Source organism: Ambystoma mexicanum, chromosome 4q (assembly GCF_040938575.1).
Source record: "Ambystoma mexicanum isolate Mex_15411 chromosome 4q, UKY_AmexF1_1, whole genome shotgun sequence".
NCBI lineage: Eukaryota > Metazoa > Chordata > Amphibia > Caudata > Ambystomatidae > Ambystoma > Ambystoma mexicanum.
The window spans coordinates 668,248,652-668,272,848 of NC_090928.1; the positions used below are offsets into that span (position 1 = coordinate 668,248,652).

Consider the following 24,197-nt stretch of genomic DNA (forward strand, 5'->3'; position numbering starts at 1 on the left):
TTCGGTCGTGATCAATGGATTAAAGCGACAGCTTCACTTCTGGAATGGCGAAAAATTGTTGCAATTTTTCAAAGATTGGAACCTTACAGTACCCAATGACAACATGAAAGTGGACTCACAACCAGAGTGACCTGGAAAAAAGGTACTGCATCCTCAATTACTGATTACATAGTATTATCAAGTACATTGTTAAGGAAATACAATGCCTTTAAAATAATCAAAACAAATAACAAGGACCATAATATGCTCACAGATCAATTTACAGTCAGCCGGAAGCAGCGTCAGTCGGCATCACACATGTAACAGTAAATCCATGGGGAAATAGGATATCTACGTTTTCCGTAAAATGGGGCTAGCCTTAATCGGAAAATTTAGAATTTTGTGGAGGCCAACCCGAAAGACCATCAGGAACAGGCCTGTGCTGCTCATGGGATCTGGACATGCCAAAATGAGACAGTTATTCTCGGCACATATTTGATCACGATGTGTGGGAAAGGAAAACAACTCTCAGAAGGGATTGTAAAAACCTGAAGGTGTCTCACCCACTTGTCCCTGGGGATCTGTCATCCCAGTGGCCTGGAAACGACCATCGCTTTTGGATCCAGTTCCTGGGGGTGGACCAGTGCGCAAGGATCACCTGGATGAGGGGTCTCTGGGGAGTGGAAGTGGGACACCGCATGGTGAAACACACCACTTCCCTGTAACACCTTTTCCCCATCCTACCAGGTAGGATGTTTATGAACCCAACCCCGCCCCCTTTCCTGACACAAACAGTTTCTCATGGACAGTTCACCGTGAACGACAATGGACATACACCAGAGCCGTATACCTGACATGTCCCAACATCATGGACAGGCAAGGTCAGGCAATTACGGATTATTATACACACCTGACTTCCATCACATGTCCCCACATGGATAAAAGGCAGAGCACGAAAGCACACACTGAGCAAGGCAAACCACATGAGGAAACAGCAGTTCCAAGATGACAGTTTAATACAAGGAGAAAGACGGCGAGACCAGAGTGAATCGCAAGGAGGGAAGTAGCTGTGACCTCTAAAGACCGTTGCTTTTGTGAGCCTTGTAAAGTAATAAACCGAAGACCAGGAACTAAGGCTGATCAAACCTGCACAGTGTGTCAGAGGTTCCCGGGGCTCTCCCATGTCGATAACCAAGCGGGGAGGAGCGATTGTCCCTGTGGTACTGTCCTTGGCTCCTACAACAAAGCAGTGTTAAAAAAGACAGCACACATTTCAAGATGGCCGCCGTGGAGGGAGGACATGTATGAGCTGACTCCGTCTCCCCTCCCGCGCCACAGCAGCAGCAAGTTAAGGCGAACCTCTCACACCGACTACACCGGGAGAAGAGTCCGAGCACCAGCCACCAGAGCTTGCGCTCCAGATTGAGGAAGAGCGGCTCCTCCAACGAAGGGGGACAGAAGGCGGACTTGGCGCTGCGCGGGAGAAATACCCGCCGAGTCCACAATATGGCAGAGGCCCCGAGAAGGGATCCGGAGAGGAGGGGAGCTCTGCCCTTCCATGCACCGAGCGATTGGCACCCCGTGAGGGAGACGGAACCAGCGCGGAGGACCCCGGGGATAGGAACGCTCCTCCGACGGACCACGCACCGGAGGAACTCCTCGAGCGCCCCCGCGGTGCGAAGGCAAACACACTGCGGTCGAACGCTCTCGAGCGCAGCAAGCAAGCAGGCAGACCTGGACCGACCCGGAAAGGAAGGTGAGCGCCACCAAGCGCTGAGAGGGGAGAGCCGAGAGGCGAGAGGACCCCTGGAACGAGGAGTGGACACAGGCCTTCCGAAGCACACACGGATCGGGCCCGGCGGCGGGCCCGGCGGCAGGCCCAGCCGCCCCTCCTCGGGAGAACAAACAAGGGAGGGACTGTGTAACCCACAGACATAGTAGAGGAAGCCAGCTACCGGACGGACCTGCGATTTCAAGGGAATCTGGGACCCTGATAGACCCGGACCGGCCCTGCCCTGATCACCACCCCTTCACCGGAGTAAGAGTAGGGCAGCGCAGTTGCCCGCTGCCAGCGCAGACGAGGAGATACCGCCTGCATACAGAGAAGGGGCGGGGGCCCATCCGGAGGGGGGACAAGGACACGTGAGGGCCCAACACAACCTTGCAGGCTCCTCCAACCCAGGGGACACGGAGAAAGAGGCAAATCCAGAGCCTAGGACAGCAAGAGCTTGAAAAGAACCGGAGAGACCCAAGTAGAAACACAAATCAGCAATCATCGAACGGCGCGCATAGCATAAAACCAGATGTCAAGGTCTAGAAGGAAGCAAAGCCAGACAAACCCCCCAGCCCAACCTCAGAAGCAAGACCAGAGTCTGGTCCACCTCTGGGGCGGAGACAAAAGGGACACCTGACAAAACAAAACCGCACAAAGACCAAAAAGGAAGTACGGAAAAAGGCACTCCCCACGGAGAGATCGCCACGAAGGAAGACCTAAAAATGTGGTTCCGGGAGTTTCAGACGCAATTTATGGATTCAATGAACTTGCATCTGGACGCCATGAAGAAGGAATTTAAATCAGCGATGCAGGAACTAAAGACTGAGGTGGCAGAATTAGGTGAAAGGACAGATACTTTGGAGAAAATCGTACAGAACATGGAGGAAGAGACGCAACAAGTAGCTGAAACACAGGAACATCTGGCCCGTCTAACGCATAATTTAGAGATTCAGTGCGAAGATTTAGAAAATAGATCCCGGAGGTCGAACATCAGGATCAAAAACATGCCAGAGACAGTGGAGGATAAGGACCTCAAAATGGCTGTGCAACAAGTATTCAAAGATATCCTCGACCAGGGGGAGGAAGGAGAAGAGGTGCTGATTGATCGCATACACAGGGTGGGCCCAAGGAGACCGATGACCCAGGGAGACCACCCGAGAGACGTGTTGGTGGCCCTCACGAGATACACACAAAAGGAACAGATCCTAAGAAAGGCCAGGGTTATGGACCATATCCGGATGAATGGGGAGGAAGTACAATTGTATCAATATATAGCATTAACTACGCTTCAGAAAAGAAGAGACATGGCCCAAATAACAAAAGAACTTGCCTCGCGCCAAATAAGATACAAGTGGACATTTCCATTTGGCCTAATATTCACCCGGGAGGGCTCGCAAAAAAGAATAACCACCAGAGAAGAAGGTCTGACACTGCTAAACCTACAGGACCAGGACGAAGACCCCCCGCGAGTGAACAGTACAGCCTCCATCGCGAGACAGAGCCGGGGAGCATGGAAAACGATAAATAGGAAGGGGAGGCGCCCCAGCAAAAAGAAATGAGGTCCGCGGTCCACAGGGAATGCAGGAGTGCGCAAGAAGAAACAGTGCACAAGGAGGCTCGACAGCGCCACCAGGAACTCGAGAGTCCAAGTCACAGGTGCCGGGAGGGGGGGGGTGAAGTCCCGGCAGTCTCTGAAGTCATGTGGAAGGGTTTAGGAACCCCTTCAAAGTTTTCCCTGAGAGTCTTGGAGGGCATGAAGCACAAGGCGGCACGCCTGAGCGATACTAGAGTATCACGTCACCCACAGGGCAGTTGGGAGAGGGGGGAGGGATATGCACCAGTTGGGGTTCGCGCGAACTTTGGGAAGGGGGGGCAGGATGGGGGGACGACCGAGCATAACTCTGAAACCACTAAAAGGAGGAAAGATCCTGAGGGAAGCCGTTTAGTCTATAAGAATCGATGGGGATAAAGATCCTGACTCAAAATGTTAGGGGCCTAAATTACCCCGTCAAGCGTAAAAAAGTTGAACACTCCATCAGGCAGGGGGCATTTGATGTTGTAATGCTCCAAGAGACACATATAAGAGATAAAGACTAGCAGAAGCTGCGCTTCAGAGGGTTCAACCAAATCATTCAGGCAAATGCACTAGATAAAAAAGCAGGAGTGCTGATAGCGATTAAAGACTCTCTACATGCGGAGATAGAATCAACCTGGAGAGACAAACAAGGGAGATCCCTAATTGTGACACTAACTATAGAGGGTAGGCCCTTAACACTGGCCACATTATACGCTCCCAATTCAGGGCAGGATGGCTTCTTGAGAGACTTCCTGGACAAAATAGAACGACTAGCCACTGGGGATATAATATTGGGGGGGGTACTTTAACCTGCCGTGGGATCCAACTTTAGATAGATCCGGACCTAGACAACATGACCAAGGAGCCCCGTCCAACAACCTAAAGCAAAAATGTGCACACCTAGGGCTAGCAGATGCCTGGCGCAACGGTAATCCTCAACAGAAAAGCTACACATATTACTCGCACGTACATAACATGGCCTCGAGAATAGATTACATATGGGTCTCTGTGGGGCTCCTGGGAAAAATAAAACAGATAGAGATTGAACCGATCACTCTCTCGGATCATGCCCCCCTCTGGGCAGAATTAAATTGGACTAACCACCACCACCGGATATGGAACTGGCGCATACCGGAGGATATCATAAGGGACCCGGTAATGAACCAGACGCTAAGAGAACATATCTTAGAATTCATAGCTCACAATGACCTCCCAGGTACTAATAGGGATTCTCTATGGGACGCCCTAAAGGCGGTTATGAGAGGACAGATAATAGCACTCAAAGTACAGAAAGAAAAAACGCATCGCCTATGGGAAAAAGAACTAGAGGGGAAAATAGGGGCGATTCAAGCAGAACTGATCCATACGCCCACCAGGAAACTAATGCGAACTTTAAGACATGTCCAGGGGCAGTTGAACGAAAAAAACAGAAAAAGCATTATTATATGCAAAGCATTGGTACTTTGTCAAAGCGAACAAAGCCGACAAACTTCTAGCGAGGCAATTGAGAGGTAGACAGCAGAAACAGACAATAAAAGCCCTCAAAGATGAATCAGGCCAACTTAAAACCCAAACCGCATAGATGGGTCAGATAATGGGAAGATTTTACCAAAAATTGTACTCCACAGATCACCGAAAATGGAACTCCAAGAAGCCTTTTTAGCCGGGGTCCAACTCCCAACATTGACAGAACAAGATAAGCAAGCCTTAAACATGGACATTACTGTAGAGGAAGTAAACGCAGCAATTCAGTCCCTCCCGAAAAACAAAGCCCCGGGCCCGGACGGGTATACCGCCATATTTTATAAAACATACAAAGATATCCTCGCCCCGATTCTTACATCCTTGTATAACACATTTGGGGAAAAGGGAACCGTGACTCAAACAATGAATGAGGCAAAAGTCCTAGTGTTTCACAAGACAGGGAAAGATGGACAACTCCCCTCCGCCTACCGCCCCATAGCCTTAATTAATCTAGACGCAAAATTGTACACTAAGATTTTAGCAACAAGACTAGCCCCAATTCTTCCTAGGCTAATCCATCAAGATCAATCAGGTTTTATTCCAAATTGCCAGACTCATGATAATATCCGAAGGGTAATCCACTTGGTCGAAAAGATAGGCATTAAACAAACCCCAGCTGCATTAGTAGCCCTAGATGCAGAAAAAGCGTTCGATAGAGTGGAATGGTCGTACCTCTTCTAGGTTCTGGAGAAAATGGGAATGGGACAGGGCTATATAGATATGGTCAGGGCCAACTACAACTCTCCGTCCATAAGGATTGCGGTAAATTGGGGACTGTCGGATAAGGTATATCTAGAAAGAGGGATGAAGCAAGGGTGCCCGCTTTCCCCCCTTCTATACGCTATATACTTAGAACCGCTATTGGCTAAAATCAGGGAACACACGGAGGTAAAAGGCATAGAGATGGCGGGGCAGGATCACAAAGCGGTGGCATATGCCGATGACATTATAGTGGCCTTAGGAGAACCGGAGAAATCCATCCCATACCTGATGGACATCATAGAAAGATTTGGAGAGGTATCGGGGTTAAAAAATAAATAGGCAGAAATCGGAGGTGCTGGTCCTCGCAGGGAATAGAGAAGAAATCAGAGCGAAGGCTGCAGCACACCAATTGAAAATAGCGTCCACAGGCATTAGATACTTGGAAATTACTCTAACTGCGCAAATAAAGGAACTGTATGCCCACAACTACCCCCAAATTCTAGAGAAGGTCAAGAACGATTTGCTAAAATGGAACCCGCTAGCGATCTCTTGGTTGGGTAAGATCACTGCAGTGAAAATGACAATACTCCCCAAACTAATGTACCTGTTCCAGGCCCTCCCGATTCGCCCCCCTCAGGCTTTCTTCAAGGGTCTCAAGAGGGCGGTCTCAAGATATGTCTGGCAGGACAAAACCCCTAGAATCTCGCATGCGGTCTTGACAGCACACAGAAGGGAAGGGGGATGCGCTTTGCCACACTTCAAGAAATACTATGAGGCGGCCCAGCTCTGGGTTCTGAGGGAATGGATCCCCGACCAGGGGGATAAAATTTGGGAGAAACAGGATAGGGCAGTGGCAACAACATCTACCAGACACATGCTATGGATCAACAAAAGATTCCGACAAGATAATACACATATTAGTGAAATACTGAAGACAATACTGGGGGTGTGGGATTCCGCTATGAAAAATGAAACCCTGACTAAAGACCCCGCCCCGTTCATGCCTTTGTTTGATAACCCAGAATTCCCCCCGGGAACGGAAAAAGGAACTTTCTGCAAATGGAAAGAAGCGGGCTGTAAGATGGTGGGAGATATGCAACATGATGAACAGATAAGGACTTTCGAGAACTGCAAAGCTCTATTGAACTTAACAGTAAAAGACCTATATAATTACGAGCAGTTACACCACTGGCTGAGCACCCCACGCATGAAGGAAGCCATGTTTCGGGAGCTGACCCCCTTTGAGAACTATATAATGACTCACACAGGTACCCGCAAGTTTGTATCTAACACATACAAGTTTCTAAATGCACAAAAGGAACTAACTACATGGCAATACATGAAAAGATGGGAGAAAACTCTGGGCCACACACTCCCCAGGGAACGATGGGAGTACACATGGAGCCTGATCCCAAAACTAACGAGAGCCATTCAAACAAGAGAAATGTGGGTGAAGATCATGTTGCAATGGCATTATACCCCGGAGAGATTGAAATCGATGTATGCTAACTCCCCAGGTGAGCGCTGGAGGGAATGTGGAGGAAAAGGGGACTGGCGACACATTTGGTGGGAATGCCCAAAGATACGCCCATACTGGGGAGAGGTCCAAAGTCAAATGCATGGTATGTTCCCGGGGTCGGAACGTCTGGGGGAAGAAATATGGCTAGGGGGCTTCTGGGATCCCAGGGATAAGTCGCTATGCAACACGCAGAAGAGGAACTTTATGGGCCTCTTGATAGGAGCGTGGGTGGAAATTGCTCGCAACTGGAAACAGAAATCCCCTCCACAGGTGATAGATTGGACGCGAAGGGTCTGGACACATTTGACTATGGAACTATTAACCTACAACATGCAAGGGGACCATGGGAAATTCAGAAACGATTGGGGAACAGTACTGGATTACCTGCAAACAGACTATAAAGAACAATGGTGCCCGCATACAATAAGGATATTGGACTTATTTACGTAAAAGTGAAAAGACCTCCTAGAGAAGTTATGCACGGACAGAGACCTGCTCGGTCGGGGGGGAGGGAGGAGTAGTTAATAATGTTCTGATTGTGTTTTGATTCCTTTATATAAAATGATTTTTGACACATCGCAGTAAAACTTAATAAAAATAAGTTTAAAAAAAAAAAATAGACAGCACAGCCCGTGAGTCAAAGAGACTGATACCAAACCAGCTTGTGTTTTGAACCAAGGTCGCAAGCAGCAACATTGTACAAAGAGAACAGTGTGTGAGGCGTTTGCAGAGAACGACGTGGATATAATTGGAACTAAAGAAGTAATTGAACTTCATAATAGAACTTTTGGAGGCAACCCAAGATACCGTACACAGAGTGGTCCGGCACCACATGGGCGCTCATTCGAAGGTCTCGGTTAGGTATCCAACTGATGCTGAGTGTGAGAAAAAGGATGCAGCTAAACCCCATGCACATTCAAAAGTCTTTGAATTGGTCTGAGCCCAGCTGAGGGGAATCCGGGGTAAACCGTGGGTCAACCGAGCAAGAATTATCTGAACATAGTTTGGAAGGGATCTGAGCCCGGAAGAGGGGATCCAGAGGGAACACCCACATTGGAAAAGGAAAATGACTTTTTCATGGTGTTTTTGTATACTAGGCCCTCTAGTCACAAGACTTACAAGAAGTAAAGAGGCTTAGAGACAGAAGTTCTTGAACTGTGAAAAGGGAACTGTATCCTGGTGCTGCAGAAGCCAGAGTGTGTGCTTTGCTCGAGTGAACCGCCTAGTAACGTGCTAAAAACGTGGGGAAGGGAGGCCAACGGCCCAAACATCCCGACTTATCATTTTGTGAACACTTCTTTCTTTTTCATGAACTTCACCCACACTATTTGCAAATTAGTAGTAAGTATTGACAATATTTTTTTTTTAGTATAGGCCTTTTTATGTTGACAAGACTCCACTAGGACTGCCTTCTTTATTATTTGATGGTCGTAGTTTGCGCCCATCTTAGATTTAGGCTTAGATAGGCATTTATCACACCCTTGAAAAAGTTCAATAAACACCCTTGAACTATGGTCACTCGTGTCTGTCTTACTATTGCCACCATGCGTTCCTTACATGATCTACGCTCTCTCAAAGGTTTGTCTCTCACAAAGAGTGATTATTATGCTAAGAAAAAAAATCCCTCGCACAATATGATAAGAGATGGATGAGATCACAGAGCTTTTTAATAGTCCAGAAGGACTGAGAGAAAATGTTGACTGCACTGATAACACATGACGCACATAAAATCTGGTCATTAATAAATCAGGAAGATAACTCACAAGCTGTTCCACAGAGTAACACCGTTTCAGAAATAAATTGAAAGGCGCACTTTGAAGATCTCAATATAGCTCAGAAAAGTGTGAGGCGGGTGAATGAAGAACTCTCAGTATGGAAGTTGCAATTTGATGCTTCATATAGAATGATTAATGACCAAATCCTCCACTTCTAAGGCAGCTGGGCCGAATGGCCTTACGAATACTATTCTTAAAGCTGATAAATAGCTTTGGAGTCAGGTCTTAAGTCTCTTATTCTCAAATATAATAAATACCAGGCAGATGCCATCCTCATGGAAACGCTCCATAATTGTCCCCATCTTTAAGAAGGGCGATCGGTCTGATCCATGTAGCTATAGACTTCTCGCCATTCAAGATTTTTGTGGCACTAGTATTAGAGGAGCTGGAGGCACGGACACTTAGTTGGGAAGTCCTACAGAAGTTTCAGGTTTGTTTTAGAAAGGGGATGTAGACCAATCTAAATGGTTAAGCAATTCAAATCAGGAGCAATAAAGACTGGACCAATGGAAATCCTGCCATCTGCCGTCCTGATTGACTTTTGCAAGGCCTTTGATACTATTAATTGAGGGCTGCATTTGGGAAGAATGAAAGCTTTGGGCCTTCCTCCATCACACTTGGCCATTACTGAATATATACATAATGATACAAGCGTACAGGTCAGATTGAATGGCCAGGGGAGCCTAACAGACCCCATAAACATTGGGAGAGGTCTCCACCTGGGTGCATATTGGCCCCCTGCCTCTTTAATCTGTATCTGGCGGTTATTGGTGAGACACTGCAGAAGGCAAGTCTTTGTTAGCCCTAGGATTGGCGAACAAAGGATTTGTTGGATGGCATATGCAGACGCCTAGTCCTTGTCGATTTAACACAGATAGGCCTCCAGTGTCTTTTAGATGCTTTGAAAGCACATGCTACCATTAATGAGTTGGTAATTAATGCCCAAAGGTCCCACATGATCTGCTTCTCTAATGGAGTAAGAAGGAGGAGGAAGAGTAGCTGCAAATGGTATTTGAACTCTGCTGAGGTAATTTTGCTTCCTATTGTCATGTATCTGGGTTTCACAATCGCTGCACAGCTTAATGTATCAGCTTTGCTAGTAATTGCAGAAGGCAAGGCGGATCGATTCTCTCACCAGATGCGTAGACCATTAATTATTGTAACATTTTCGTTGTTACCTCTAATTTAGTTCTATAAAGTGGTACCAGCGTTACTCTATGGTGCTGAAATAAATAACCAGGTATTTGGGTTAGACTGGGTGCGCTTAGAAGAGAGGCTTTAGAAGAAGGTATTTAACTCCCTGCAAAGCCTTCGCATGGCGTCTCTGTGCTTTGAGCTTGTTATCTTCTCACTGAGGGTTTGGCTGAACTGGAGGATTGTATCCCTTCTGGAAAAAAATTAAGTGCCCCCTGACTTCGTCGATATACAAAGATTTAAAAGTGGAAATGAGTTACTATCCACTTTGCAGAGATATAAATATGTGGCAGAAGAGGCCCTGAACAACAGTGGTGGCAAATTAGAGGATTTACTAGAGAATCCGCAAAGGGTGAAGTAATGGATTATGATTAAGGATTGGTGTGCAACAATCAGGAAAATGCGCAGCAATCGCTTGCATTTCTCCTTTTGAAGAGCAGACAAGTTGCTCGGGTTTGTACCAAAGTACTTGTATAGGTCTCCAAATACCATTTGGCAGAGTCATTTCTTGAGATTTTGCCTTTACTGGTTACATACAGGTGAGATATTAGAAGCCTGCAATAAGCATCTGATGGTAGCATGCCCAGCATTACAGGAGTTGCGGGTGCAGTTTCTAGGTCGCTTTGTAGAAAGGTTGGAATGGCTCAACATTTTTGGACATATGTGCAGGGCTAGAAACATTTTTAACATTTGAAGAAGATTGGTTTCATTAATAGTAATGAATACTACATATGATTTTGTAAGACATGCTTTCCTTATAATATTGTACAGTATGCTGATTGAATATTTGTAAAAATGAGGTTTCATCAAATTTGTATTTTAGTTTGTGGTTAAAGATGTGAAAGGCAAATTTCTATGGCAAATTTCTATTTGTCTAAATCACACACAACAAAAGACAAACAAAAAAAAAAGAAGAGAATCTTGTGGTCAAGAGGCACATGTGTTTATTCTACACCTGCATTTCTCTGGGGAGTCTGCCAGTGCTGCAAGAGGGAAATAAAAATCATCTCCCAATGATGAAAACAGAGGGATGTTGTGACTACCAGTGAATACCTGCTGTATTGAGTAAACAAACAGGACAAAAAAGGGTCTGCAAACCAAATTTAGTTGATATACACTGTCCACCAGTGCAGTGTAATTCTCCCAGGATGGTGTCAAAAAGCAATCTCAGATGGCGTGGAGAAGCAGTGCTTTATGGTTGACCTCTCACTGCCACCCTGTTGCAATATGGGTACTTCTTACTAATGATTGAAGGACTAAAAGAGTATAATTTTTTTAAGTTTATGCAATCCCCTAACCAGACATCAAGAGATATAAAAACCATGTGAATCTGACCAATGTTACATGCTGGAGGAGTTCAAGTTTAGATGTACAGTAATAGTCTTCATAAGTATAAACGTTACAGGCTTTAAAACAACATTAAAACGCAAGCTTCACCTTTAATGATGACAGGTAATGTCAAGCTCTCATCCTCCACATTTTCTTTGGATCTTGAACCCCAAACTTGTTTGTTGGCCCTATACATTGAAGCTTTTCTTTGTCTCCAATGAAGATTCCCCAGAGCTTCTAGCTGCTTCTTGTGTGTTTCTCTGTGTTCTTTCTGTTTGGCTTCAATAACATCAACGTCCTGCTTTACTTTCTCCTGCTCTTCCACATATTTTCTCCATTCAACAACTTCTCGGGCTCTCTGCTGTAAAAAGATACAATCAAGTTCTAATAGATTATTTTGCTGGCTGTATTTGAGAACAAAGAACTAATGATTATTTGGAGGGAAATACAACTGACAAACAGAAAACATGTTTAAATTGGGACGTCATTTGATATAAAATAAATATTACAGTTTTAAACAGGCCAACACATTTACGGGGTAATTCATAGATTTCAGCGCAGAGGCAACGCACGCGAGCAGCGCAGAGAGGGATCGTGCGCCAGCGTGCGCCAGCCATGTGCGCTAAACAGCATTCTGGCGCACCGCGTATTCATGGGATTCCCAAGGCAAAAAGAGCACTGGCGCAGAGAACATCCCGCAGCGCCAGTTACGCCCCCAAGAACGCCCCTCGCGCAAGGAAAAGCCATCAAAATCCCCAATCCAGCGTAAAGAGCTGCGCTAACCCTGGACCAGCTTACAGGGCCGCTACACAGCAAATGCTGAGCGGGGAACGTGTATTATTGGTGTTCGCGGGGAGTTTCACACACGATTGGGCCTGTGCAAGCAGGGTACGTGTATTTGGGGGGTACGCGGGGAGTTTCACACGCGATTGGCCCTGTGAGAGTGTGGTACGTGTATTTCGGGGGTGCGCAGGATGTTTCACACGCGATTGGCTCTGTGCAAGCGTGGTATGTGTATTTCAGGGGTGCGGGGGAAGTTTCACATGCGATTGGCCCTGTGCGAGCGGGGTACGTGTATTTCGGGGGTGCGCGGGGAGTTTCACACGAGATTGGGCCTGTGTGAGCGGGGTACGTGTATTACTGGGGTTCGTGGGGAGTTTCACACACGATTGGGCCTGTGCGAGCAGGCTATGTGAATTTGAGGGTACGCGGGGAGTTTCACACGCGGTAGGCCCTTTGCGAGCGGGGTACGTGTATTTCGTGGGTGCGCGCGAAGTAGCACACGCGATTGGCGCTGTGCGAGCGGGGTACGTGTATTTCGGGGGTGCGTGGGAAGTTTCACGCGCAATTTCGCTGTCAGAGCGGGGTACGTGTATCCAGTGGGGTGCGCGGGGAGGCCCACACGTGAATTGGCAGTGTGGGTCCTCCCAGGTGTGCCCTCTACCCTCTCCAAGGGCCCTGCAGGCAGCCCACACCACGGGGGACTACCCTGCACCCCTGATCATGTCCCGCAGGCAGTCCATCCACCATGGGCCTGCCGCCCCAGCCAGGCCACATGTCACCTTGCACTAGTGATCACCAACTCATGTCCCCCTGCACCCCCACCCCCCAGCATTGAGGGGCACCTGCCAGCAGGCCCCCACTCATGTCCCCCTGCACCCCCACCCCCCAGCATTGAGGGGCATGTGCAAGCAGGGTACGTGTATTTGGGGGGTACGCGGGGAGTTTCACACGCGATTGCCAGCAGGCCCCCACTCATGTCCCCCTGCACCCCCACCCACCAGCAGTGAGGGGCACCTGCCAGCAGGCCCCCACTAATGTCCCCCTGCACACCCACCCCCCCAGCAGTGAGGGGCACCTGCCAGCAGGCCCCCACTCATGTCCCCCTGCACCCCTACCCCCCAGCAGTGAGGGGCACCGGCCAGCAGGCCCCCACTCATGTCCCCCTGCACCCCCAGCAGTGAGGGGCACCTGCCAGGAGGCCCCCACTCATGTCCCCCTGCACCCCCACCCCCCAGCAGTGAGGGGCACCGGCCAGCAGGCCCCCACTCATGTCCCCCTGCACCCCCACCCCCCAGCAGTGAGGGGCACCTGCCAGCAGGCCCCCATTCATGTCCCCCTGCACCCCCACCCCCCAGCAGTGAGGGGCACCTGCCAGCAGGCCCCCACTCATGTCCCACTCATGTCCTCCTGCACCCCAACCCCCCAGCAGTGAGGGGCACCTGCCAGCAGGCCCCCACTCATGTCCCCCCGCGCCCCCACCCCCCAGCATTGAGGGGCACCTGCCAGCAGGCTCCCACTCATGTCCCCCCCTACATGACAAAGATGCACAATCATGGCCCACTTCTACACCAAATTACCACAGCACGCCACCCCAGTCTTGAGACGCAATGATTTCCCAATCCACCCCACACTGACATGCCTATCTCAAGACACAAACCAAAAGTCAACTATGTACATCAACACATGTCCGTCACACACACACACTGGTTGGCATTGATTGCGTAAACCCACATTTTCACATGCATGAACCCAATGAGCAAATCACACACATGGAAGTAAAATATCAAAATGTATTATGGGCAGAAATAAAGCAATTAAATGAAAGCATACAAAAATAGCAAACATGAAATGAAAAGCATGTCCAAAAGATGAGTAAATGAAAAGTGTAACCAATCCAAAGAAATCCAAAAGAAAAATAGTCCAAACTCTTCCCTCCACCAAAGCAAATCCAAAGGAAACGTAAAAAGAAAAATCCATTAATCCATGGTGAAATCCAAAGAAAAAGTTCAAATAAATCCATTGTCCAACTATGTACAATCCATTGTCAAGGGTCCATGAGCCCAACGAAAGAAATGAAACCTACCTAAGAAACTACCTAAGAAAAAATACTATATACAAATGTGTGGGGCATAGTCCAATCACCCCAAATCAAAGGAAAATGAAACCTAACACTAAAAACTATTTACAATGGCAGCGGGCTAGTCCGACGGCTCACTTTTCGATGTCCCGGGCCAGGGCATCATCGAACTCCCGCTCAATGTCCTGGAGGCGGTCCTCTTCCATGGCCCGAGGGTTCGCAGGGACGATGACATGTTGACCTCCGAATTGCCTCGAGGCACTTGGCCCGCCTCAGTGCCCTCCGCATGGAGTTCTCCGCCCTGACCATTGTGAGCCGTGCCTCTTCCGCCCGCTGCTGCTCCGCAATCGATGGCGTGGCCCAACCGCTGCCACACGGAAGACACTTGTAATCCTGGGTCCTCCTGCCCTCTGGCCGATGCCTGCCCCTCCGATGTCGATGGCCCCGAGCCATCATGGCTCCCACCTTGTTGCTGCTGCTGCTGTGCCTGTGCCCCTGCTCTTGCTGCCTGCACGTCCTCCTCTGGCTGGGGTGCAGTTGTCGTGGTGGCCACCCCTGATGGACGTCCGACTCCCGACTGTGGCAGGGATGTGTCCCCCACCAGCCTGGCCGCTGGGTCAGAGGCAGCTCCACAGGGTACCCAGGTGATATAAGGGTGGGAAGATGGCATGGAGGACGACTGGCGCGTAGGGTGTTCAGGTGAGGAGGGGGTCGGAACAAGGTCCAGCAAACGGAGGAATCGAGCCCTGGTGACCAGTCCCAGTAGGTCAACGCGGTCAATGAGGCATTCGAGATGACGTGCAGTGTCTTCACGAAAACACTGCAGGTCACCTCGCATGCCCCATTGACGCAACGCCATCCCACTCAGAATAGGCTCAACCCGGTCCTGGATAGCCACGTCCACAGGGAGAGGAAGGCCAGTTGTTGTAAGCGGATCCCCTCTCTGAAAACGGGTCTGGACGTAGGCATCCCTGCTGGTGCGGGATGATGCAGTCACAGGATCGGGGACAGGATTACACACAGGCACCTCCGCGGTGGCCTGTGCTGCCTCCTGTCCCTGTCCCTGCACTGCACCACTAGCACCAGTGGAATCCCCACTTCCAGACCCAGTGTGTGTCCCTTTCACGGCCTCCTCCTCCACCAAACCCCCCACCAACCTGGATGACTCCGTGCCATTTTCCTCCGTCGGACCCTGTGGGGTCTCAGCTGCCCTTTCTGCTGTCGAGGAGTCCACCTCCAACCTCTGCCTCTTGGACCTACCCTGGGCAGCTAGTACCCAGTCCACCTGCGCTTCTGCCCCTACTGACCAGAGCGGCGTAAGCCCCTCAGGATCCGCACCACCTTTGAAAAAGAAGAAGGGTGCTCTGGCACTACAGGCTGAGACCCCAGACACGGCTACACACTCCGGCACGTCAAGGAAGCCTAGCTTTAATGACGCCGAACTTGATGCACTTGTGGCCTATGTGTCGGCACATAGCCGCAAAATGGTGGTGACTGCAGGGTGCAAGACCACACTTGTCAACGTAGGGAACACTGGCAGACCATCGCGGACCACATTAGTGCCCTTGGATTAGTGAGGCGCACAGCTGATGATTGCTACAAGCGGTGGAATGAACTGAAACGCAGAGCAAAGAACAAGCTGGACTCAAATCATGCCTCTACTCTGGTGACTGGCAGTGGGTCTCCACCAGAGGACAACCAACTCACTGAACCGGAGTCTGTTGCTGGAACCTTCGTCACAGAGGAACAGATCCAAGGCATGGGAGACCTACCAGATTACGACGCATTGTCCGGTGAGCGGCCATGCATGTGTGTGTAATCCATGTGTATGTTGTTTGGGTGACGGGTTCTGATTGAGTGCCAGGTGAGGGTGTGTACTCCTGAGTGGTATGGGTCACCCATGTGCTTCCTCCAAAACATTCACCGGCCTTGGATTTGGGTATGACAGTATCCCTTCTGCCCACAGTAGCCAATTAGCGCCACATTACTTCAGTTGCCCTTGAACTGTCATCTTGCTACAACATTGTTCTGAATTTTTCAGTGTTCATTCAGGCTGATTGTTTCAATTCTCCCATTTTTGCAACGCATTTTTCAGCCCTAATGCCACATATGTGACATGCTTCTGTCATTGATTACACCCCACATTGGCCCACATTTGTTGCCTTGTTATGTGAATGATTATACCATTCAGGCTGATTGAGTACTGGCCTGCTCACATTATTATTTGGGGCCTGTTTGAATGTGGAACATGATAGTTGTTTCCTGTCATGTTGAAGTGACCAACCATTGATGTGTACATCTGCCTGCGATCACTGTATTATTGTACACTGGATGTTGTGCAGTGTGTGGCACATGCGTATTTTGTTACACTATTTAGCATTTTTCCATCTCATCATGTCCATCTCACATGGATGGGTGACAGTACTCATTCACTGACATATGGCTGTACTTGTCAAATGTACCATGGCTAGGCTACATGCCATCGGTGTGCTGGCATGTGTCATGTATGTTTATTGGACATGCCACTCACAGGCTAATGTGTGATGCCAGTGCTACCCAGCATGCAGCAAATGTGTTGCTTTTCCATCTTGGTGTCCTCAGTGTCTGCTTTTTGCCTCCCCTTCCAACTCATTGACAGTGCATGCATGCCAGGGTTATTGTCATTTTTTTTTTTTATAAAGTATTTTATTAGTTTGAGAAAATAACGAAACAATACAAACTTTCAACTGTGGTAATAAGAAAGAATAAAGAAAAGAAAAAATAACATAAGAACAACAGAAACAACGACAGTCTACATGTGGCATTGCATATGGGGTATGAGGTGACAAATTAAAATAAAGTTCTAGTGTTTCAGGAAGTGAGGGGGGACAGTTTCGATTAATGTCTTCACTGTGTTGGTGTTAGGAATCAGTTTCTGTAGGACGCTGTAGTTCTTCAGGGAGGCTTGTAGTCTGCGTTGAAGCGCATATCGCTCAGGAGGGCCTTCCAGGAGTCCAGAGTGGCGCTCGCGACTTCTCCGCTGGTTGCGATTCCGTCTTGCCAGGCCCTGGTTTCAGCAGTCGTCCATCTCGCCATTTCGTTCAACCACCGTGCATGCCTGGGGCCTGCTGGAGTCTTCCAGGCCATCGCTATGGTTCTTTTGACCAGTATGCATGAGATGTCCATCAGTTTCACCACATGTTTGAGTTTGCTTGGTCTAGGGTATGTTCCTAGTAGGCATTCTCCGGGTGTCCAGTCTTACCTTTCCATTCCAGCTTCTAGGCAGGATTGTTTAGCTTTGGACCAGAGTGACATCACTTTAGTGCAGGTCCAGAACATGTGGATCATGTCTGCCTTGTCGTTCCCACACCATGGGCATGCCGGGGATACCTTCTTGTTGAATGAAGCAACCCTGTGGGGAGTCATATATGTCCGGTAGAGGACATTCAGCTGTATTTGTCCGAATCTGGAATTCCGCGACACTTTCTGCCAGGGTTATTGTCATGTGGGACATGTGTAAATCACTGGATCTCTGGCTTGTCAGCCCTATGTGTGTGGTATGGTGCTCATGCCTGTTTCCATTTGTTGTCTTTCATGTTTTTGCAGGTGATGACGCACTTGATGCTGTTGAGGGTGAGGAGATGGTGCAGACCCAGGAGGAATCTCAGGCACAACCGGACACCAGTGGAGGACGTGGTGTGGTGGTGGGTGAAAACCCAATCTTATTGCAGACCATACTGTCCAGGGGTGTCTCTGGTTGCACCTCCCCAGACCTCTATGATTCAGGTGCTGAATCGGACGATGAGACTAATGTGCTGTCGCAGGTGAGTGTTTCTGGCAGGGATTCTGTTCTATCCAACCCACCTGCACCAGGGGTAGAACTCTCTATGGGGATGTCAGTGTTGGTAACTCCGCCTTTGGCGGTTACGGATGGAGGGTCACACTCCACTACATCTGATCCTGTTCCTGGGCCAGCAGATTAGAGGGGGAATGCAGTCCTGCAGCCTCAGGCAGTGCCGGCACAGCAAGGTGCAGAACGCCTTGCCCCAAACAGGTGTGGTGCTCGCCGACACGGTGGCCGTGCCCCACCAGGCAATATTGTATGGGAAAACTCCATGTACGGTATAGCAGCACAACAGGGAGCATCAGTTGAAATGATGGCAAAGGCAATGGAGAGTGTGGCCACTTCCATTCTCCCCCCGAAAAGGCAGATGGAGCAACAACAGCAGGCAACAGACTCCATTTGCCAATCACACAGGGAAGAAATGTTGGCGTCCAACAGGGACCGACGGGCGGCACTGGAGACTCTGCCGGAAGCCATTTATGTGGAGTCACAGGGCCACAGGGAAGCCCTGAGGTTAGAACTCCAGTTCCTCAGGCAGACTAAGTGAACTTGAGGCTTCCCGAAATTTAAGGTCAGAACAGCAGCTGGAGCAGCTCACACGTTCGCTCTCAGATGAGCTGCAGGCAACTCGGGAGGAGATCCAGGCATCACGCGAGGCCATGCGTGCAGAAATGCAGGCAACCTGTGAGGTGCTGCATGGGGATCTCCGCACTATCATCCTCCAGAATCAGACCTTCAACACCCGCATGCTTGCTGCCATGGAGGACCATACCAGGGCTTTGCCTGGGCTGCCTCCCATAGCACAACCACCTCCTGATGCAGAAGCAGAGGGTGAAGAGAGCGACAGCAGCAGTTCTCCCACAATAGCGTAGCCGTGCAGGCCATGAGCCCATGGAGGTATTTTTTTTTGCCGCAACATCCACGCAGGTGGGTGTTGGTGTGCACCCTGTCCTCGAACCTCCTGGGTACCCCCCCCCCCCTTTGGCCCCCACATGGCCATTTTTTTTTTTACAGTGTGTTGCCTTGTGTGGCTCCCGTGGGCATCCACTGTGTATTCCAGCTGGGAACATACAGGCTTGTCCTGTGTTTGGGTTAGAAGCTTGGGTTCCTGACACACACACACCCCTCCTGCTTCCCTTTCCATGGGCTTGCAAAGGGTGTGACCAAATGACAGTGACTTACACAGTGACATTGGGCTCCCATGAGCTGTGTGGGCAGTCTGTAGTCAAAACTGTGTGTACATCCCTAGTGGGGATTGTTGTTGTATTGAACACTGCATGGTGTATTGAAATGTGCTTGTGCATCCATGTCTTCCTCCTTATTGACAGGTACCTTCTTCATGTCTTCACAAGGCCGTCTCCTTTGCAGATGCGTGTTCATGTTGTATGCAGTACACTGACACATTTGCCTGACGTCAACACTCTGCAGTTGGAAGGGGTGGATGTGCTGGCTTAATCAGGTTGAAAAACTTGCACTACGTTTATTTGGTACTGTCATATTTTGCCAATGTTTCATCCTGTGTTGCTGTATTGTGTTGCTGGTATTTGGTCATGTGTGCTGTTTGTTATTGATTACTGGGAGCATATTGTCTGTGGCCTGTTTCCATTTGGGACAGTGCACTTTGTGACACTTGTGTCATGCGTTGTGCATTCCTTTGTTTGCTTTCACATTGCATGACGTGCCATGGTGTGTTGGGTAGCGGAGATGGGGAGGGGTTGGGTGACATGGCGCCATTTTCATGTTGTATTTTGGAAGGGGGTAGTCATTCATGCAGCATAAATGTGTGTCTTTTTGTGACACAGCATTGGTTGTCTTTCGGTAGGTAGGGATGCACACAATGTAACACTTCCAGGTGACCAATCTCAGGCTGGTATGGTTGTGACAGTTGACTGTCCCTTATGTCATCATCATTGATTGTCAGCTGGTATGTACCAGGGCTGTGTGCACTCCACAGGGGTGTGATTTTAGGTGAAGTAATTAGCCACCAGCTGCGTATGGGCTGCCTCACCACGTGCCCTTTCCCCTCCCATGCGCAGCGGCCGTGCATGTGGTTGGGGATGTGGGGGAACCACCATGTCCACCGGCAGGCCGCAACGTTGTGCAGGACACATGCTGCCACTATGCTCCTGCACACTACTGGGGTCGCGTATAGCAGCTGCCCACCAGAGCGGTCAAGGGAGCAAAAGCGTGACTTGAGCACTCCGAATGTGCGCTCCACTATGCCCCGGGTTGCAATATGGGCTGTGTTGTATCTTACCTCGGGTGGTGTGGTGGGGTTCCGAATTGGCGTCATCAGGTGGGTGCTCAGAGGGTAGGCACTGTCCCCTGGGGAGGTGATGATGGGTATCATTAGTGGGGTTGTGACATTACTCAGTATCTGACATGCATGCATGTGCAGAGGCATTTATACTCACCAAGCAGCCATTTATCGCCATGCCGCCCAGCTTCTAGGTCCCGGTTTAGGGTTGACATTCTGTAAATGAAACTGTCATGGGTGGATCCTGGATAGTTGGCATATACTGAGGTGATGATTCCCTTGGCATCACATACTACCTGCACGTTGATGGAATGCCAGTGCTTGCGGTTTCTATAGATGTGCTCAGTTGCCCCAGGAGGACGTAGAGCCACATGGGTGCAATCAGTGGCACCTAGCACTTTGTGCCACCCCGTAAAAATCCTGGACGGCAGCCTGCCTTTCTGCAGGTGTTCTGGGCAGATATATGTGCCTGCGGCCTGATGGGCGTGCAGTCATGATGGCCAACACCTGGTGTAGGCAGCGTGACTGCGTTGCCTGTGACACCCACCCCACTATGGCACTTGTCCGCTGAAATGAACCAGTGGCCAAGAAGTGCAGTACATTGAGCACCTTTTCCAAGGGGCTCAGTGCTTGGGAGCACAGGGTGGGTGATGTGAGGTCATCCTCCCACTCACTCAGCAGGTTAAGTATTATGTGAGGTGGAAACCTGTACCTCCCATAGACCTGGTCATCAGGCATCCCAAAAAGGCTGGTCCTCGGTGTAAAAATTCTGGCCCGGACTATCCTCCTCCTCCTTCGGTGTCCCACGACCACTGCTGCGAGGAACGGTATATTCATCGTAGCGTCTAAGCTTGTTTGTTGTTTGCGTGCACTTTTATGCTGCGCGGGTCCGCGTACGCCTGCTTCCTGCTGGTGTACGTGTTTTCGGATTAGCGCGTCTTTTTTGGCGCACGCGTTTCCCCTGTTCGATTCCATGAATACGTGTTGTAGGCGCGCGTGTGGGCGTTCCGCGCATTTGCCTCCTGTACTTCTCCCGTAACGCCCACATTTTCACGCATTGTTCCCCATTCCGCGTGTTACGCCCCATGTTCCGCCTACTTTTGTTGTGTGCGCCACGCTATGTGCGCTTTCGCTGTGCGCATAGCACACGCCGTTTGATGACGTTTGCGCCCGCGTGCGCCACGCAGGATTATAGCGCACATCCCAGTAATTACACGCGCACAGACTTCCATGAATCGATGTGCGCGGCTTTCGCACGCATGCACTGCGATTTTCGCATTTGCGCTGCGATTCGCATGCTTTCGCATGCTTGCGCAGAGATTTTCGGCGCACATAAATTCCATGAATCGGCCTGTTAGAGATCTCAAAAATAGCATCTGTCAGAGAGGCACAATACACCAAAATAAAACACAACCAAAGTACTTATCTCAGGTGATTGAGAATACTGCCATAACATCATAAATGCAAAAGAGCTAAAATATCTGCACACAACAATGACAACAGATGGGTGTGGCTTGGCGGTTGACTGAGAGGTCGACAACTTCATCGAGCTGTGCAGCAAGGAAGGAAGAAAGGCAGAATATGGGCGAGAAAAGGGACCAATCTTATCAAGCTGTGCCTCGGGAGCCATGCACTAGCCCAGACAGTGACGACCTGTTGGTCACTGGGCGTGGGACTTGCCTTGAGAGGCCATGGTGACATGAACGTCTCTGCGCTCACTCTCGCAGGGAGCTGCCTGTGGCGTTCGGGTACCCACGGCCGTTGGAGGAGGAGCGGTGATGGCACCCACTGACCTGTGTTTGGGGGTCCATAGCACACCTGGAGCCGAAACTGCATGTGGCAGAGTTGCAGAGCATGATGGGCTGCTCGAGGGGGCTGGATGCCTCTGTTCTTTTGGGTACGTGGTTAGTCGTACTTCGTTGCCTACTGTGTGGCTGCCATCTTGGATGAGGGCAATGTCCTGCAGTAGATGCTCCAGAGCCGAGGGGAACCAAAAGAGGGACATATTGATTGTGGGCAAGAGTGCTTCCTCCAAGGCCTGCATTTAAAACGTGAATGAGTTGAAGAGCCTGCACCCAGATTGGAAACTACATATACTTAATGCACAAAGATGGAATCTGGGGAAAACAGGAAAAAAGACAGAGTGGTTGACCAGGATTTTTTTGCACCAAGACGTACGACACATAAGCAGGGTTTGGCGAATGGGGAGCCCTCCCTGCCATCCTCTCCATCTCGAGAACCTGTACTTGCTGCGCTGGGTCGCATTGAAAAATCGGTATCGCACCTAGAGAGCAAATTTGAAAAGCTCAATGAAAAAGTGGCCCAACTGGAATCAAGAACTTCCACCCTGGAGCAGAAGACATTGGAACCGGAAAATCAAACTGCCCAGATGGCTCCAGTGGTGCAAAATATGACGCAGAGATGGAGGCAGTGCTTAAGGGGAACAGAATCACAGAGAATAGGCTGGTGCATCTCGAGAATGTGGTCAGAGCGAGGCAGATAAGAATTAAGGACTTTCTTATAGGGGCAGAGAGGGATGACCCAATTACCTTTATATGCAAATAGTTCTCAGAAGCTCTGGACTTGCACATAGAGGAAAACCCAATCTATGTGGATAAGTGTTACCGAAATAAGCTCAGAACACCCAGCAGGCAGGAGGGCGTTGGAATGGGACCAACACTTATTGTTAAACTATCTGATGCCTTAAACAGGGAAAGAATACTGACTGCTGCAAAGAGAAAGGTACTGTGACCTACCAATAGCATAAGGTGTTGCTCTTCCCCAACTTGCTGATTACAACGAAAAGGAGGAAAAGATTGAACAGCCTGAAGAAATCCTTCCTGGCTAAGGGACTCAAAGCCGGTCTTCTGTACCCAGCTAAGTTGAGGGTTATATGGAATTGTATTGTATAGGTATTTCTAAAGCGCAACAAAGACCACAAGGCATCAAGGTGCTAAGATAAGAGAGAAGCCACAAACATCAAGGACTAAAACAGATATGCTTTTAAAGCTTTACAGAAAGGTAGACATTCAGAAAGGTTTTGAAGATCAAAAGGCAGGGCATTCCACAGCGTAGGGGCAAGGACTGTAAAGGGTCTTCCTCCCACTCTAGCACGACGAAACTTAGGAACAGATAGCAAAGATTGATTAGATGAGCGTAGTGATCTGCCAGGAATATAGGGCATGGGTTTAGAACGTAACAATTCTGCCCCTACCTTGTGAATAGCACAGTGAACGAGACAGAGCACCTTAAACTTAATTCGGCTCCTAATAGGAAGCCAGTGCAGTAGGGATAGAAGATCTCGGGGGTGAGCCAGGTTGGGAGCTCCCAGAGCAAGGCGCGCTGCTGCATTCTGGAGAGTCTGAAGGGATTGCAGTAGCATCTATGGTTGACCCAGATAGATGGAGTTGCAATAGTCCAAGGAACTCGCAATGGATGCAGTTACAATTTTGGACCTATACGTAGCTGGAAGAAATGGTAGGACTTTTTTCAAAATGTTCTATTTTATGTAGCCTAATTGGCAGACTGTGGAGATCTGGGCTTCTATAGAGTCTGTAGCCATTAATTTAATTAGTCCAAGTCCAGGGCTGTCCCACAATATTAGAACCCACCAGGAGTACTTCAGTTTTTTCCATGCTAAATTGGAGCCAATTATTGGCCCTCCAGTCCCCAACTGCAGCCAGGCCATTTTTCCGTTTGTTAGGGGGATCGGTTGATGGCACATTCAGGTGGAAGAGAATATGAGTATCATTCGCGTAAGAGTAGAAGTGTACTTCGTAACTGGCAATCAGTTTAGCCAGTGCCTGCATGTGTATATATATATATATATATATATATATATATATTAAACAAGAGAGGAGACAGGGCAGAGCCATGGGGGACTCC

The 24,197-nt window shown here is 49.3% G+C and overlaps 1 protein-coding gene across 6 annotated transcripts in view; it reads right to left on the reverse strand.

Annotated features, from left to right (window-relative positions):
- The window catches only part of MTIF2 (mitochondrial translational initiation factor 2), an 857,581-nt gene that overhangs the window by 371,578 nt on the left and 461,806 nt on the right, over positions 1–24,197 (reverse strand). For 5 of the 6 annotated variants that reach the window (XM_069608244.1, XM_069608249.1, XM_069608245.1 and 2 more), the window contains one exon: positions 11,481–11,733. In XM_069608244.1, coding sequence (XP_069464345.1) covers positions 11,481–11,733 — 253 coding nt within the window. The remainder of the gene's footprint in view (positions 1–11,480; positions 11,734–24,197) is intronic. The other variant, XM_069608246.1, reaches the window with a different exon arrangement.